General features: G+C 31.5%; 1 protein-coding gene and 1 pseudogene across 1 annotated transcript; one reads left to right on the top strand and one right to left on the bottom strand.

Moving 5' to 3' along the window:
* Positions 1-2839: 2839 nt before the first annotated feature.
* Positions 2840-3658, top strand: LOC149241890 (homeobox-leucine zipper protein HAT2-like). The gene is made up of 4 exons (XM_089370710.1): positions 2840-3136; positions 3242-3321; positions 3408-3504; positions 3590-3658. Exons 1-4 carry the CDS (start codon positions 2840-2842, stop codon positions 3656-3658), a joined length of 543 nt encoding a protein of 180 aa, XP_089226836.1.
* Positions 3659-4832: 1174 nt separating this feature from the next.
* On the bottom strand, positions 4833-5879 carry LOC149241891 (heat shock 70 kDa protein 4-like; annotated as a pseudogene).
* Positions 5880-13541: the final 7662 nt, after the last annotated feature.

Consider the following 13541-nt stretch of genomic DNA (forward strand, 5'->3'; position numbering starts at 1 on the left):
ACTCTATTGGTATAAAGATGTCAAATCTTGACTAAACCATTAGGGATTCAAGGAAGAAGTCACTTTGTACAATATTGAGATTAATAAAAATATTGTTCATTTAAATTAAAGATCAACTAGTGTCTTGTAAAGAATTAGAGGATCAAATAGAATTAAAGTATTACTAAGAGGTGGTCAAATAGGGTTTTGTCAAATAATTTTTAAAAAAACTAAAAAAAATTATCAATCCCAAATTTTAAAGTTAAAAATATTTACACTTGTTAATTCAACTTTAAAAAAATATTAAAAATAAAAATAAAACAAATGGTCCGATTGAAATTTAATAAATAAAAAATAATGTTACTAAAAATTAACCACCACTACGTTAATGAACCCAAGATTTCCGGTTCGGTGAGACTTCATTTCCACGGCCATTGCCACTTGAGCTACCCCATGCGGACAACCACCACTACGTTATTAATAGTGATTTAAATTATAATTAAATTTAATAAAATATAAAAATTAATATATAAAATAAAATAATAATAATTCGGTGTTTTAAAATTAAATTTAATAATTATTGGACGGTTTTATTGGATCTTCTTGCACGAGAAAGAAATTCCGTTAATTAATTGAATGCGGTTCCTTTTTTGGAATAATGTAATGCTCGGCGTACGTGGTCAACCATCCATATCCTCGTGCGTACTCCGTTTCTATTTTACCATTTCCACTATTGAACAAAGGGTTTTCTCGAGATTTGGGTATTTGGGGGTATGTATCGGGATGGCAGTGCATCATTTCTTTAGGATTGGGTATTAATAAATAAATTAACATTAAATAGTTAATAATAATTAAATCATAATAATCTGGGATAGTATGATAGTGAATAATAATTACATTATAATGGAGGAATTTAAAATAAATTAAATAATTTAAAAATATTGTTTAAAAGTTAATAAGTGAAAATTGATTTTATTAAATATTGATAATTATTATTTTTAATGGGAGTAGTTTTAAGTATTAGTTTTTGGTGGATTTTTAGTCAAAAATTGATAAATATAAATTGTGGTAAAATCTTGAATTGTGTTCTTGAAACTGGTCTTTCTATTATATTTATGGATTCAACACTTTAAACGTGAAAACTTTCCAAAAAGTGCCACTTAAAGGCTACTAGATTATTTATTTATAGATAAAATAAATAAAATTTTATGACAATAATATATTTTATTAATAAAATATTACATACATTTGTTATATTTTCTCTTTTTTTTTTTGAGGAAGATGTTTTTTGTTTTAAATTTTGAATGTGTTGATGTTTATCATAAATATGTGCTTATTAGTGTTTACTACCTATTTAATTTACATGATTACTTCATTATATTGTTATAATGTTGAGGTGTCGCCATGATCGTAACAAGCAACTAAGAAGGAAATATTAACACATTCGTACATTATCACTTTTAGAAGCAGAAAAATAATAATTAAAGGCCATGATCGTGATAAGTAATTAATAATTTGGAAGGATTCATACATTAGTACAAGTATCAGTTTTAGAAGTAGAAAAATAAATGATAAAATTAAAAAATTAAATGATAAAAATTAAAAATTTAGAAAGATCACATATGCTGATTAATTTTTTAGATGATATGTCAACTTTAAAGCAAATGCTGCCACCACACAAATATCTCAAAGTTAACTTACATCCTAATATTTACTAGCATATTATTGGGAAATGGGTAAATTCACTAGGAAGTAATATTATGGCCTCGAAAACAATTAAAAGAAAAATACACCTTTGAAACTCCGCTTTAAGAGTCGTGACATGTATTAGTTTCATACGGCTATAATTTTTGGGGATGCGACATCTCTAGAGAAATAAGAAAAAATAAAAAGCAAAATTTTGAGGCTTTTCTTAATAGGTGACATCAAAATTAAAGGAAATACACTTAATTGGATCCTTCTTATAGAAAGATGATACAGAGAAATAAGAAAAAATAACAAGCAAATTCTGAGGCTTTTCTTAACAGGTGACATCAAAATTAAAGGAAATACACTTAATTGGATCCTTCTTATAGAAAGATGATACAGGTATGACTACGTATCTAATGTAGAAGAACTAAATAAAAACCATGGAAGGAAAAAGGATTTCTAAAATTTCCTTAAACACCACTGAGAACCATCTCTTGCTAAAACCCAATTGACATAAAGAGGCCATATCTTGATTAAATCATTGGAGATTCAAGGAAAATTCCACTTTGTAAGATATTGATAGTAATGAAAATATTGTTCAAAGATAATTTGTGGTGTTGCAAAGAACTACATGATCAAATAAAATTAAAATTAGGGTTTTGTCATGTGATTGGCTATGATGGATATTAACTTGCTTACCAAATTCAATTCCCTACAAATAACATAATAATGAAAATTACTGATATAAAAAAGACAAGCCTATAAATACTTTTATATTAATACTCAAAAAAAATTATTAATTCCCATTTTCTAAAATTAAAAATATTCATAATCATTAATAAACTTAAAACATAATAATAAAATTTTATAATTACTTTAAAAAAAAACCACTACTGTATTATTATTATTATTACTATATTTTATAATTAAAATTTAATACTATTTGGATCCCTTCTTTCTTCTTCGACAGAATCCTTTTAACTGGTTCCCGAAACCATAGGGTTTTCATTGGAAATAATGTAAACACAGTCTTACTTGGTCAACCCTGTTGCCATTTTACGAGTCTAAATTTATCGTGATGATCACTGACAAAGATTGAGGAGTCAGGGCACATTCTCTGGTTCTTTATATCTCCTTCCACTCTTTTGAAACCATAATGAAACAAAGGGATATGGATGAGGATAGCAGCGCAGGGCTTTCTCTAAGCCTGGGGCTCTCAAATGTGAATGGGCCTCCTCCTCAGTTAGGTCTGGGGCTTTCTGAAGGAAGTAGCAAGAGATCAGCGGGAGAACCTAACGCTCCGAACCATCTAGTTGCAGATGCAAACATTTTGACTCTTCGTAGTGTCGAGGAGTTGGGTAATGGCCGAGCAGAAGAAGGGGGTGTTTCCAACAAAAGGCTTAGACTCTCCAGAGAGCAGTGTGCTCTTCTGGAAGAAAGTTTCCAAAAGAACAGGGCACCCGAACTAGTAAGTATCTCTTCACAGTATTCACTTACATCTTGGTGCTCTATCGTTTCATGATTTCGGGTGCAGTGACCTCTTGGTGCTCTATCGTTGTTTGTGGTTGCACAGGAGCAAAAGGTAGAGTTAACGCAGGAGCTAAATCTCCGTACTCGTCAAGTTGACGTGTGGTTTCAGAATAGACGAGCAAGGTTACCTCCTGTCCTTGTCATTTATTCATTCATTGTATTTTGCATGTCAACATCAATCACCCAAATTCTGTCTTTGGAATTAACAGGTACATAATTTGGCCTGGAAAGTTGCAGTGTGACTTGGAAATTAAAATTCCAGCAAATTATAATTCGAAAAAGTTTTCATCTAATGGAGATCCTATTGTATTGACAGATTTCTGTTCTGAAGACTATTTTATTGACATTTTTTTGTTATAAGTTAATCAAAATGTTATGAATTTGTTTTTAGGTCGAAGCTAAAGCAAACCGAAGACGACAAGAGAAAACTGTAGATAGATGTGGAGGATCTAAAAGCTAGGATTGCGATGTGCCCCTCTTGCGCAAGAGTTTCAGCAGCTAACAATGGCAGCAGCTAATACATTCACGGCTCGACATTCATCGCCTGAAAGTTATGGCAAAGCGTTAGTTGTTTAAACCACAAGCTATGGACGAAACATTATACCATTGACTTCTTTAAATCAGTTTTGATATGGTTGTTTGAACCAGTTTTGATGTGGCTGTTTAAACCAGTTTTGAACCAGTTTTGAACCACTTTTTAAACCAGTTTTGAACCAGTTTTGATATGGCTATTTTGAGATAATTTAGTGGTTTGATAGTTAAAATTATTATGGTTCTTGAATTTCTATGCGCACTACAAGTAAATTTATTTATTTTGATATAATTTAATGGTTTGAAAGTTAAGATTATTATATTTTGAAGTAGTTAAAAGTTACGAAGATTTTTGTGGAAGCTACCCGGTATTCCTCTGTATGGCGGTGAAAATATCAATGTTTGGATTTAGTACTGCAAACTCTCTATGACTATGTTTTAGGATTGTTTGTTTGAAATGTGCACAAAGAGATTCATAGTGACAATAGAATAGCGATGCATTCAACTTATACACAAATTTTGTAAAAGAAACTCCATTTCCGACGTAATAGTCATCTATGTAAGATTTTGAGATACACAGATAGATATAGATCTGCAAAACAATAACAAGCTTGCAAGAGAAGGAAGGAAGCGAGCAAGAATTGAGAAAAGAATGAAAGTGATTCTACAATATTAGTTTTTGGAATAAATACACAAAAGCAACTAAGTTAAGCTTAGTTGTACATGCAATAACTAAAACTAACTAAAGCTAAATGTTCTTTATCTTATGCTAATGTGTACATGTGCCACATGAAAGCAACAAGTTAACTGGAGCTAATCTAAGTGCATGTACACCAACACAGCTAGTCTAAGTGCATGTACACCAACACCCCCCCTTAAGCATAACTTAGGTGAGTGTGATGCAAAATGAATGAGTCCCATCAACATGGCCATTTTAGGTACCCATATACAATGCATAAAAAGGAGGAAAGAGGGAAAACCCAGTGGGAAGAAAACCCCCCTCAAAAGATAATGCAAAAATAAAGAAAAGACAACTGCACGTGACTCTGCTCCTTCCTGGTACACGCTGGCGATGATGGCATCGCAAGTGTCTTGAAGCTCCTTCAGCTTGTCTTCCAGCTCCTCCACCTCCGCCAACTGATAGCCTTGTCGATCTTCTCCTTGCCCGGAAGATTCAGCTTATCCCCTGCAGTTTTTTCCTCCGCAGACACGTTCAGGATGCCATTGGCATCGATGTCGAAGTAGACGTTGATCTGCGGAACACCCCTCGGCGCGGGAGGGATGCCGCTCAGCTCGAACATGCCTAGCAGATTGTTGTCTTTTGTCTGTGCGTGCTCCCCCTCGAACACTTGGATCAACACTCCAGGCTGGTTATCCGAATAGGTGGAGAATACCTACTCTTTCTTCGTCGGGATCGTGGTATGTCTCGGAATCAACATCGTCGTTACGCCTCCCGCAGTTTCGAGGCCGAGGCTGAGTGGCGTGACGTCGAGTAGCAGCAAGTCTTGAACCTTCTGGTTGCCTTCTCCGGTGAGGATAGCAGCTTGCACAGTGGCACCGTAAGCCACTGCTTCGTCGGGATTGATGCTCTTCCACAACTCCTTCCCATTGAACAAGTCTTTCAACAGCTGCTGCACTTTGGGTATGAACGTCGAGCCTCCCACCAGAATGACTTCCCCGATTTGGCATTTGTCCATCTTGGCATCCCGCAGGCATTTCTCCACCGGAACCATGCATGCAACATTTGCACAACCAGGTGCGTAGACAGTGCCTCTGATAGTGCCTGCGAGCAGATTTCTATCGGCGCGGGTGGGGACACCATTGAACTGATTGTAGGAGCACATCACGCTGGCCACATTGCCATCCAGCACACAGCTCTTAAATGGCGGGTCGTATGTGTCCTTTAGATCTTGTTGCGTCACGATGGCATTGAACGTGTAACGCTTGACCCCATGCAAGTTGTCCACATCATAGGCCGTGTAATGTTTGCAGCAGGCCGCCACCTCCAACTGGTTAGGGTAACCACCATCGATTTCTTGGAGACCTTGGACGTAGTTGGTGGCGTACAGGCTAGCGACATGCGGGTCCTCCGGTTCTAAGCTAAAGCTTTCACGACGATTTCTATAGATTGCGATCAAATCGTCTACCATTCTAAGCTTTTCATCCTGTTTTCCAAACAATTCTTCCAAAATTTTCCATACTTCATTTGGAGTTGAACATGATTCAACATGAAATAGTAGTTCCGGAGAAATAGATAAACATAGGATGCCGAAGGCCTCATCCATGCAATTGGAATATCTTGTTTTCTCCACTACCGATGTTGGTTCAACTTCCGTTCCCATGGTTATTCGAAATAAGCCTCTACTTCTGAGATGAAGTTGAATCTTTGGCTTCCATTCGAAATAATTATATGGAGTGAGAATTGCCGATTCTGGAAACTCCAATTTAGACTCCATTCTTTGTTGTTGCTTCAATCTTCTGAACCTGCAAATAAAATTTCTTGTGCAATGATTACAAATCCCTGTGCTCTAATACCATGTAAGATTTTGAGATACACAGATAGATCTATATCTGCAAAACAATAACAAGCTTGCAAGAGAAGGAAGGAAGCGAGCAAGAATTGAGAAAAGAATGAAAGTGATTCTACAATATTAGTTTTTGGAATAAATACACAAAAGCAACTAAGTTAAGCTTAGTTGTACATGCAATAACTAAAGCTAACTAAAGCTAAGTGTGATTTATCTTATGCTAATGTGTACATGTGCCACATGCAAGCAATAAGTTAACTGGAGCTAATCTAAGTGCATGTACACCAACACAGCTAGTCTAAGTGCATGTACACCAACAATCTATTTTAACCCCGCATGGTTGGGCCACATATTCTGTTTGAAATCCATCTTCGTCCCTAAGAAGCCTAAGGATCTCATATTGAATGGAGTCCACATCCCGCTGAGGGACCCATATCCACGCCGCAAGGCTAAGGAAATTAGGGACATAAGGCCATCTATGAAAAGAAACCGGCATTGGATAAATTATTGATTGGATCAAAGATGATGTGTGCAATGTAATGAGCCGCCCTCGGTGGAACATTTGGAGCAAACTGACTTGAACGGGCTGAGGTGTTGAGCCATAACGCATTGGTGGATTGTCACAACCGTCTGAACTGCTCCCAGTCGCTCAACCACAATGGTATGTGTGAGCATTGAGGGGCTTTGAGAGCATTTCTACGTACCATTGAATTAGGCGGCCAACATTTCCACAGAAAACGTACACCATGACTATGAGTAACAAAAGAACCTAGAGGGATTGATTAAGACGCAAATTTTTCAAGGATGTAAAAATTGAAGAAAGACTTGCACCATAAGACATGCACCTAGAGGGTTGATTAAGAGGTTCAGTCCTTGATAGATCTCTCGTTAAGGTGGATTTACGCAATTCAATAGATTGCATTTTTTAATGTGTAAATAGTTTCAAATCCTTAAAAATTTCATGGTTACTCGGATTGCCTAACCTAGATAGCTTAAAATTGTAATTCCAAGAAATATTTGTAGGATTTTCAAGCTGTTATAATGGCTACTACAAAACCGCTGCAAATTTTCTTATGTTTCTAGATTTAAAAATAAAAATAAAAATAGCAGCAGCTAATACATTCACAGCTTGACATTCATGGCCCGAATGTAATGGCAAAGCATTAGTTGTTTAAACCGCAAGCTATGAACGAAACATTATACCATTGACTTGTTTAAACCAGTTTTGATATGGTTATTTTGAGATAATTTAATGTTTTAAAAGTTAAAATTATTATGGTTCTTGAATTTCTATGTGCACTATAAGTAAATTTATTTATTTTGAGATAATTCAATGGTTTCAAAGTTAAGATTATTATATTTTGAAGTAGTTAAAAGTTACAAAGATTTTTGTGGAAGCTACCCGGTATTCCTCTGTATGGCTTTGAAAATATCAATGTTTGGATTTAGTACTGCAGACTCTCTATGACTATGTTTTAGGGCTGTTTGGTTGAAACGTTTACAAAGAGATTATATATATATATATATATATATATATATATATATATATATATGAGCATTAGCTTAGCATGTAGAGGAATCGAAACACCAAATCTGCATTGAAGAATGCAAAGTCATTGCAAGAATTTATCACTTCCATCATAGGAAACATAGGGATGCGATTGAGATTGAGAAGCATGTTAGAAATATTAATAGGGATAATGGTTGGAAATTGAGTATGATTCTACCGCTCTCTTTCCCCTTTCTCTATTTTATCCTTTCTCTTTTTTATTCTTTCTGATTTACATTTATTTTCCTTCGGTTTCATCATTCATCCCCTAATTTCCTTTTTAATATTCTTTAATTTCGTGTGATTAACATAATAAGTATATTTTTTTAGCAGCCTCTCTTAAAATAATTTTTTTCTCTTTAGCAACCCTCGTGACCCCTAGGTTTCAGTTCTTATTTTATTTCCCCTCTTGACATTTCTCTTTCCTAATTTATTTGTTGACATATTACTAAATTTGTTAATATAACTAAGAATAAAAGTATAACATTATGGAATCTCCTTTTTATTTTTATTCTATAGATTATTAATAATTTTCTAGTAACAATTTTTAACCTATAATTCTAGTTCCATATCATTTAAAATTGTTATATTTCTAATTAAAGGAAATAAGCCATCCTCTAACAAAAAAAAATCCTATAAAATTGATATAATATTAATAATATTTATTAAAATATATTGAAATAAAATAATTTAAATTGAAATATTCTCAGGAATTATTTTTCAACTAAATATATTTTTTATTTAATGGCAATAAGTCAAGCCCTAATGATTAATACTATATAAAGTGATATTATTAAACAATTATTTTATATAAATCGATAATTTTGAAAGATAATACTTTATATCTAATTATTTTATAACAACTAGTTTTTAACTAATTGTATAATATATTAGCGTACATTTCCTTGCCACCAATTCTTAAATAATTTTTTAACTAATTTACCAATGACTAATCAAACTCTGGGAAATGATGCATCCATGCTATTTCTAGCCTTGTCATGATGATGAATATCATTAATTGTTTCAAACTTTGACCAAATCTTAATGATGCGATTAATCTGAAATACATATATATAATTTAAAATTAATGAAATTTAAATAACTTTATTGGATCCCTTTCTTCTTAGAAGAGAAATAAATTCATTTCGAAACCATGTTGTTCTTTTAGAATAATGCAAACATTTTCTTACATGGTCAACCTTTTATTTTTTTAGGAGTCAACAGTGATTGTGATAATGACTCATAAAGATTGCAGGGAGGAACCTCACTTTACATCCCTTTCTATTTATAGATTCTTCAATCATTTTGAGGTTTCTCTATGATCCAATAAGTAATTAAAAATTCTCAAGGATTCATACATTAGTACAAGTATCCAAAAGATACTATATATCATAATATTCACTGTAACTTTATTACCAAGAAATTGTGTGGAATGATTATCCTTGTGTGGAAAAGGATAAAGAAAAAAATAGACCTTTGATAGTGGGATAAAATGTAGCTTTTCTTTGACACTTATCACTTGCATTATTTTTATATGATTATGAGGTTCGGGTAATTATGGTGGAATATCAAGAAAATTCAAGCGCTTTTCTTAACATATAAAGTTAAAATTAAAGAAAATACATTGCATTAGGTACTCGTGAAAATGTGTCTTTCTCCACTGATCACATAAGTATTATTAACTATCTAATGTACAAGAGCAAGATAAAAATCATGAAGGGAAAAAAAAACATCGTAGCATTGCCTTAAGCTCTACTAAGAAACACCTCTTCCTCAAACTCTAAAATTAAAGAAAATACATTGCATTAGGTACTCGTGAAAATGTGTCTTTCTCCACTGATCACATAAGTATTATTAACTATCTAATGTACAAGAGCAAGATAAAAATCATGAAGGGAAAAAAAAACATGGTAGCATTGCCTTAAGCTCTACTAAGAAACACCTCTTCCTCAAACTCTATTGGCATAAGTATGTCAAATCTTGACTAAACAATTAGGGATTCGGGAAAGAAGCCACTTTGTAAAATATTGAGATTAATAAAAATATTGTTCATTTGAATTAAAAATCAATTGATGTTCTGTAAAGAATTAGAGGATCAAATAGAATTAAAATATTACTAAGAGGAGGTCAAATAGGGCTTTGTCATGTGATTACATAGAATGGATTTTATCTCTCCCACCAACTTCAATTCCTTGCAAGTGACATCATGATGAGAAATATTGATGTAATCAATACATGCTTATGAATATTTTTGTATTGACCCTTCCTCTTTATCAAGAGTTGAAAGGAAAAATGATTTCCCTTGAAAAAAAAATAATACAAAGAAATTATTAGTCCAAATACAAATAAATAAAAATATTTTTAATTAAAAGAAACTCAAAAATAATTTTTAAAGTAATAGCTTCAAAAAGGTCATTAATCTCAAATTTAAAAATTAAAAAAATTCACAATTGCTAATACAACTATCTGACAACCTTTTTTTCGCTTATGGAACATAGAGGGAGGCACAATCAAATTTGACAACCTTTTTTTCGCTTATGGAACATAGAGGGAGGCACAATCAAATTCTCTCACTCTAGTGGCTTTGGTGGCTACACATCAGGCAACATTCTATTGGAAGGACCTAAGGACGGGGACTAATGGGGCCTAAACAACCATGACTATGGATTTGATGGCTCACACCAATGCTCTAGCCTTAGTTGCGGGGGCAGATGATGATTAGGCTATCCACCCGGGATATATATCCAGCCATTTGATCTTGAGCAGCCTGAGGTGGGATGGTAGGAGGGGCTAACTACTAAGCCTATTAGTAAGTACGAAGAGGTTTATGGAGTAAATATAATTTTATTTTATTTTATTTAGCTTATTTATGATTTATTTATATTTTTATTTATTTATCATAACTATTTTATTTACCATGGTATTTTCCCCATAGTCTTAGTATATATTTAGATGTTGATTTCTAATCATACTTGATATATTTCCATACATCTTTATACCCCTTTTATCCTTATTTATTTACCATATCTCTTTTATAAATATGGTATTCAGCCTATGTCATTAATAATTATTTGTCCCATGCTATTTGGACAATATTCCTCACCTATATAAAACCTGTTTTTTGAGTTTTCTTTAAATATAAAAAGGTTAACGAGTAGATATAAAAGGGGATTTTAGTTATTTACCATACCTCTAGTTTATTTATATTTATATTTATTTACCCTACCTCTTTTATTGTGTTTATACATAACAATAATTACATTGATTTTTAAATAGGGTCACATTAGATTAAAAATGTGAGATGCTAAACATTACTTATTTACATATTTAAGTATTTATGTTTTTACACCTCCATACTAGGCAATAGAGTGCCTCTCGGCATAAGAAAAATACTCTATTATATTCTTATTATTTCAATGTCTCACAGGTAATTAAGAATTCTCATGGATTCATATATTAAGAATTATTAAGGATTCATACATGAGTACAAGTATCATCTTTACAACTAGAAGAACAATTGTTAAGATTAAAAAATCTGAAAAGATTATTTATGTTAATTTTCTAAATGACAATAGAACCTTGCAACAAGTGACATGATATAAGTATCTGAAAGTTAATATACATCATAACAAAAGTTAATATGCATCATAACATTCACTCGAACAATATTACTACAATTCTATTATATTGGTAGTATTTTAATTTTGGAGGTGTCGAGGATCTTGACAAGTAATTAGGAAACCTTAGAGGAAGTGACATCATTTAAGTATCTCAATGATAATGTACATCATAACATTCACTCGAAATATATTACTAAGAAAAGTGTTAAGTTTTATGTGGAATGATTTTCTTTCCTTAAAACACAATTGAGAAAAAATAGACTTTTGAGAGTAAGATAAAAGGTAACTCTTCTTACAGACTCATCACTTGTATTATTTTTATATGATTATGGGGTTTAGGGATGCAACATCTCTAGATAATTATGTAGAAATATCAAACAAATTCAAAAGATTTTCTTTGTCTATAAAGTTAAAATTAAAAGAAATACATTGAATTAGATACTCCAAATGAAAAAAAGTTGTTCCACATTGAGCACATAACCATGAATAATATTTAAAGTATAAAAAGAAGATAAAAATCATGAAAGAGAAAAAACATCGTAGCATTGTTTTAGGGATTGAATGTGTTAGATGTTTATTATAAATATGTGTTTATTAGCTACTTAATTTAGAAAACTATTCTACTATATTATTATGATGAAGAGGTGTCGCCATAATTCTAATAAGTAATTATCACTTTTACCATTAGAAAAATAAATATTAAAGAATAGATTTATATTAAATTATTATTATGTTGAGGTGTTGAGTAATTAATAATTTTTGGAGTATTAATATTTTTTTCTTATTTATTTATCTTCTTGTGGTTTCATCATTCATACCCTAATTTCCTTTTTAATATTGTTTAATTTCATGTGTTTAACATAATAAATATATTTTTTACCAGCCTCTCTTTAAATTATTCTTTTGATCATTAGTAGCCCCTTTGTTAAATTATGTTTTTTTGAGATCCCTAGGTTTTAGTTCTTATTTTATTTAAATTATGTTTTTTTGAAATCCTTAGGTTTTAGTTCTTATTTTATTTCCCCTCTTGACCTTACTCTTTCTAATTTATTTTTTTATAATATTACTAAATTTGTTAATATAACTAAAAATATAACACGATGGGACCTCCTTTTATTTTTATTTTATAGATTATTAATATTTTCCTAGTAACGATTCTTAACCTATAATTCTAGCTCTATATAATTTAACATTGTTATATTTGTAATTAAGGGAAATAAGCCATCATCTAACAAACAATGACCCTATAAAATTGATAACAACAATATTAATAAATAATTATCAAAATATAATGAAATAAAATACTTTAAATTGATTAGTTTTCAACTAAATATATTTTTTCATTTAATCGGAATAAGTCAAACAATAGTATTATTTATGATGCATCCGTACTATTTACAGATCCATTAATTTCTCACCTTATTATAATGATCAACTACATTATTGGTTCGAAACTTTGACCAAATCTTAATATTGTAATTAGTCTAAAAGAATTCTATATATATATATATATATATATATATATATATATAATTATAATTTTATAATTTAAATTTAGTAATATAGATGACTTTATTAGATCTCTTTAATATTATACAAGAAATAAATCCCTTGAAATGATTGTCTAAACCATGCTTTTGGAATAATTTAAAACTTTTCTTACTTGCTCAACCTTTTATTATTTTAAGAGTCAATTTGTCATAATGACTGATCAAGATTGAGGAGAAAGGTTGCACTTTGCATCCATCCCCCATTCTCCACTCCTATATAACCCTTTCTTTAACCAGTGTGCCAAACGATGCCCTTTTATAGATTCTTCAATCATTTTGAGGTGTCGTCATGATTTATACATTAGTACAAGTCTCACTTATACAATGAGAAGAATAAATGTTAATATTAAAATATTGACAATGATAATTTATGTAAATTTTATAAATGACAACAAAACGATAGAGAAAGTGACATCATATAACTATCTAAAAGATAATATACATCATAATATTATCTTTAACTTTATTACCAAGAAAGTGGGTGGAATGATTACCCTTGCATGGAAGAGGATAGAGAAAAAAAGGACCCTTGACAGTGGGATAAAATGTAACTTTTCATTGAGAC

This window comes from Pinus tabuliformis, chromosome 8 (assembly GCF_031772625.1).
Source record: "Pinus tabuliformis cultivar Carrire ecotype Pingquan chromosome 8, CPIR1, whole genome shotgun sequence".
NCBI classification, from domain to species: domain Eukaryota; kingdom Viridiplantae; phylum Streptophyta; class Pinopsida; order Pinales; family Pinaceae; genus Pinus; species Pinus tabuliformis.

What these genes read in the sequence shown, in the direction of transcription:
- LOC149241890 (XM_089370710.1), top strand. Translation starts at nt 2,840, where the DNA reads ATGGATGAGGATAGCAGCGCAGGGCTTTCTCTAAGCCTGGGGCTCTCA. An exon ending in AGAACAGGGCACCCGAACTA is followed by an intron (nt 3,137 to 3,241) that starts GTAAGTATCTCT and finishes GTGGTTGCACAG; the next exon opens with GAGCAAAAGGTAGAGTTAAC. An exon ending in CATCTAATGGAGATCCTATT is followed by an intron (nt 3,505 to 3,589) that starts GTATTGACAGAT and finishes ATTTGTTTTTAG; the next exon opens with GTCGAAGCTAAAGCAAACCG.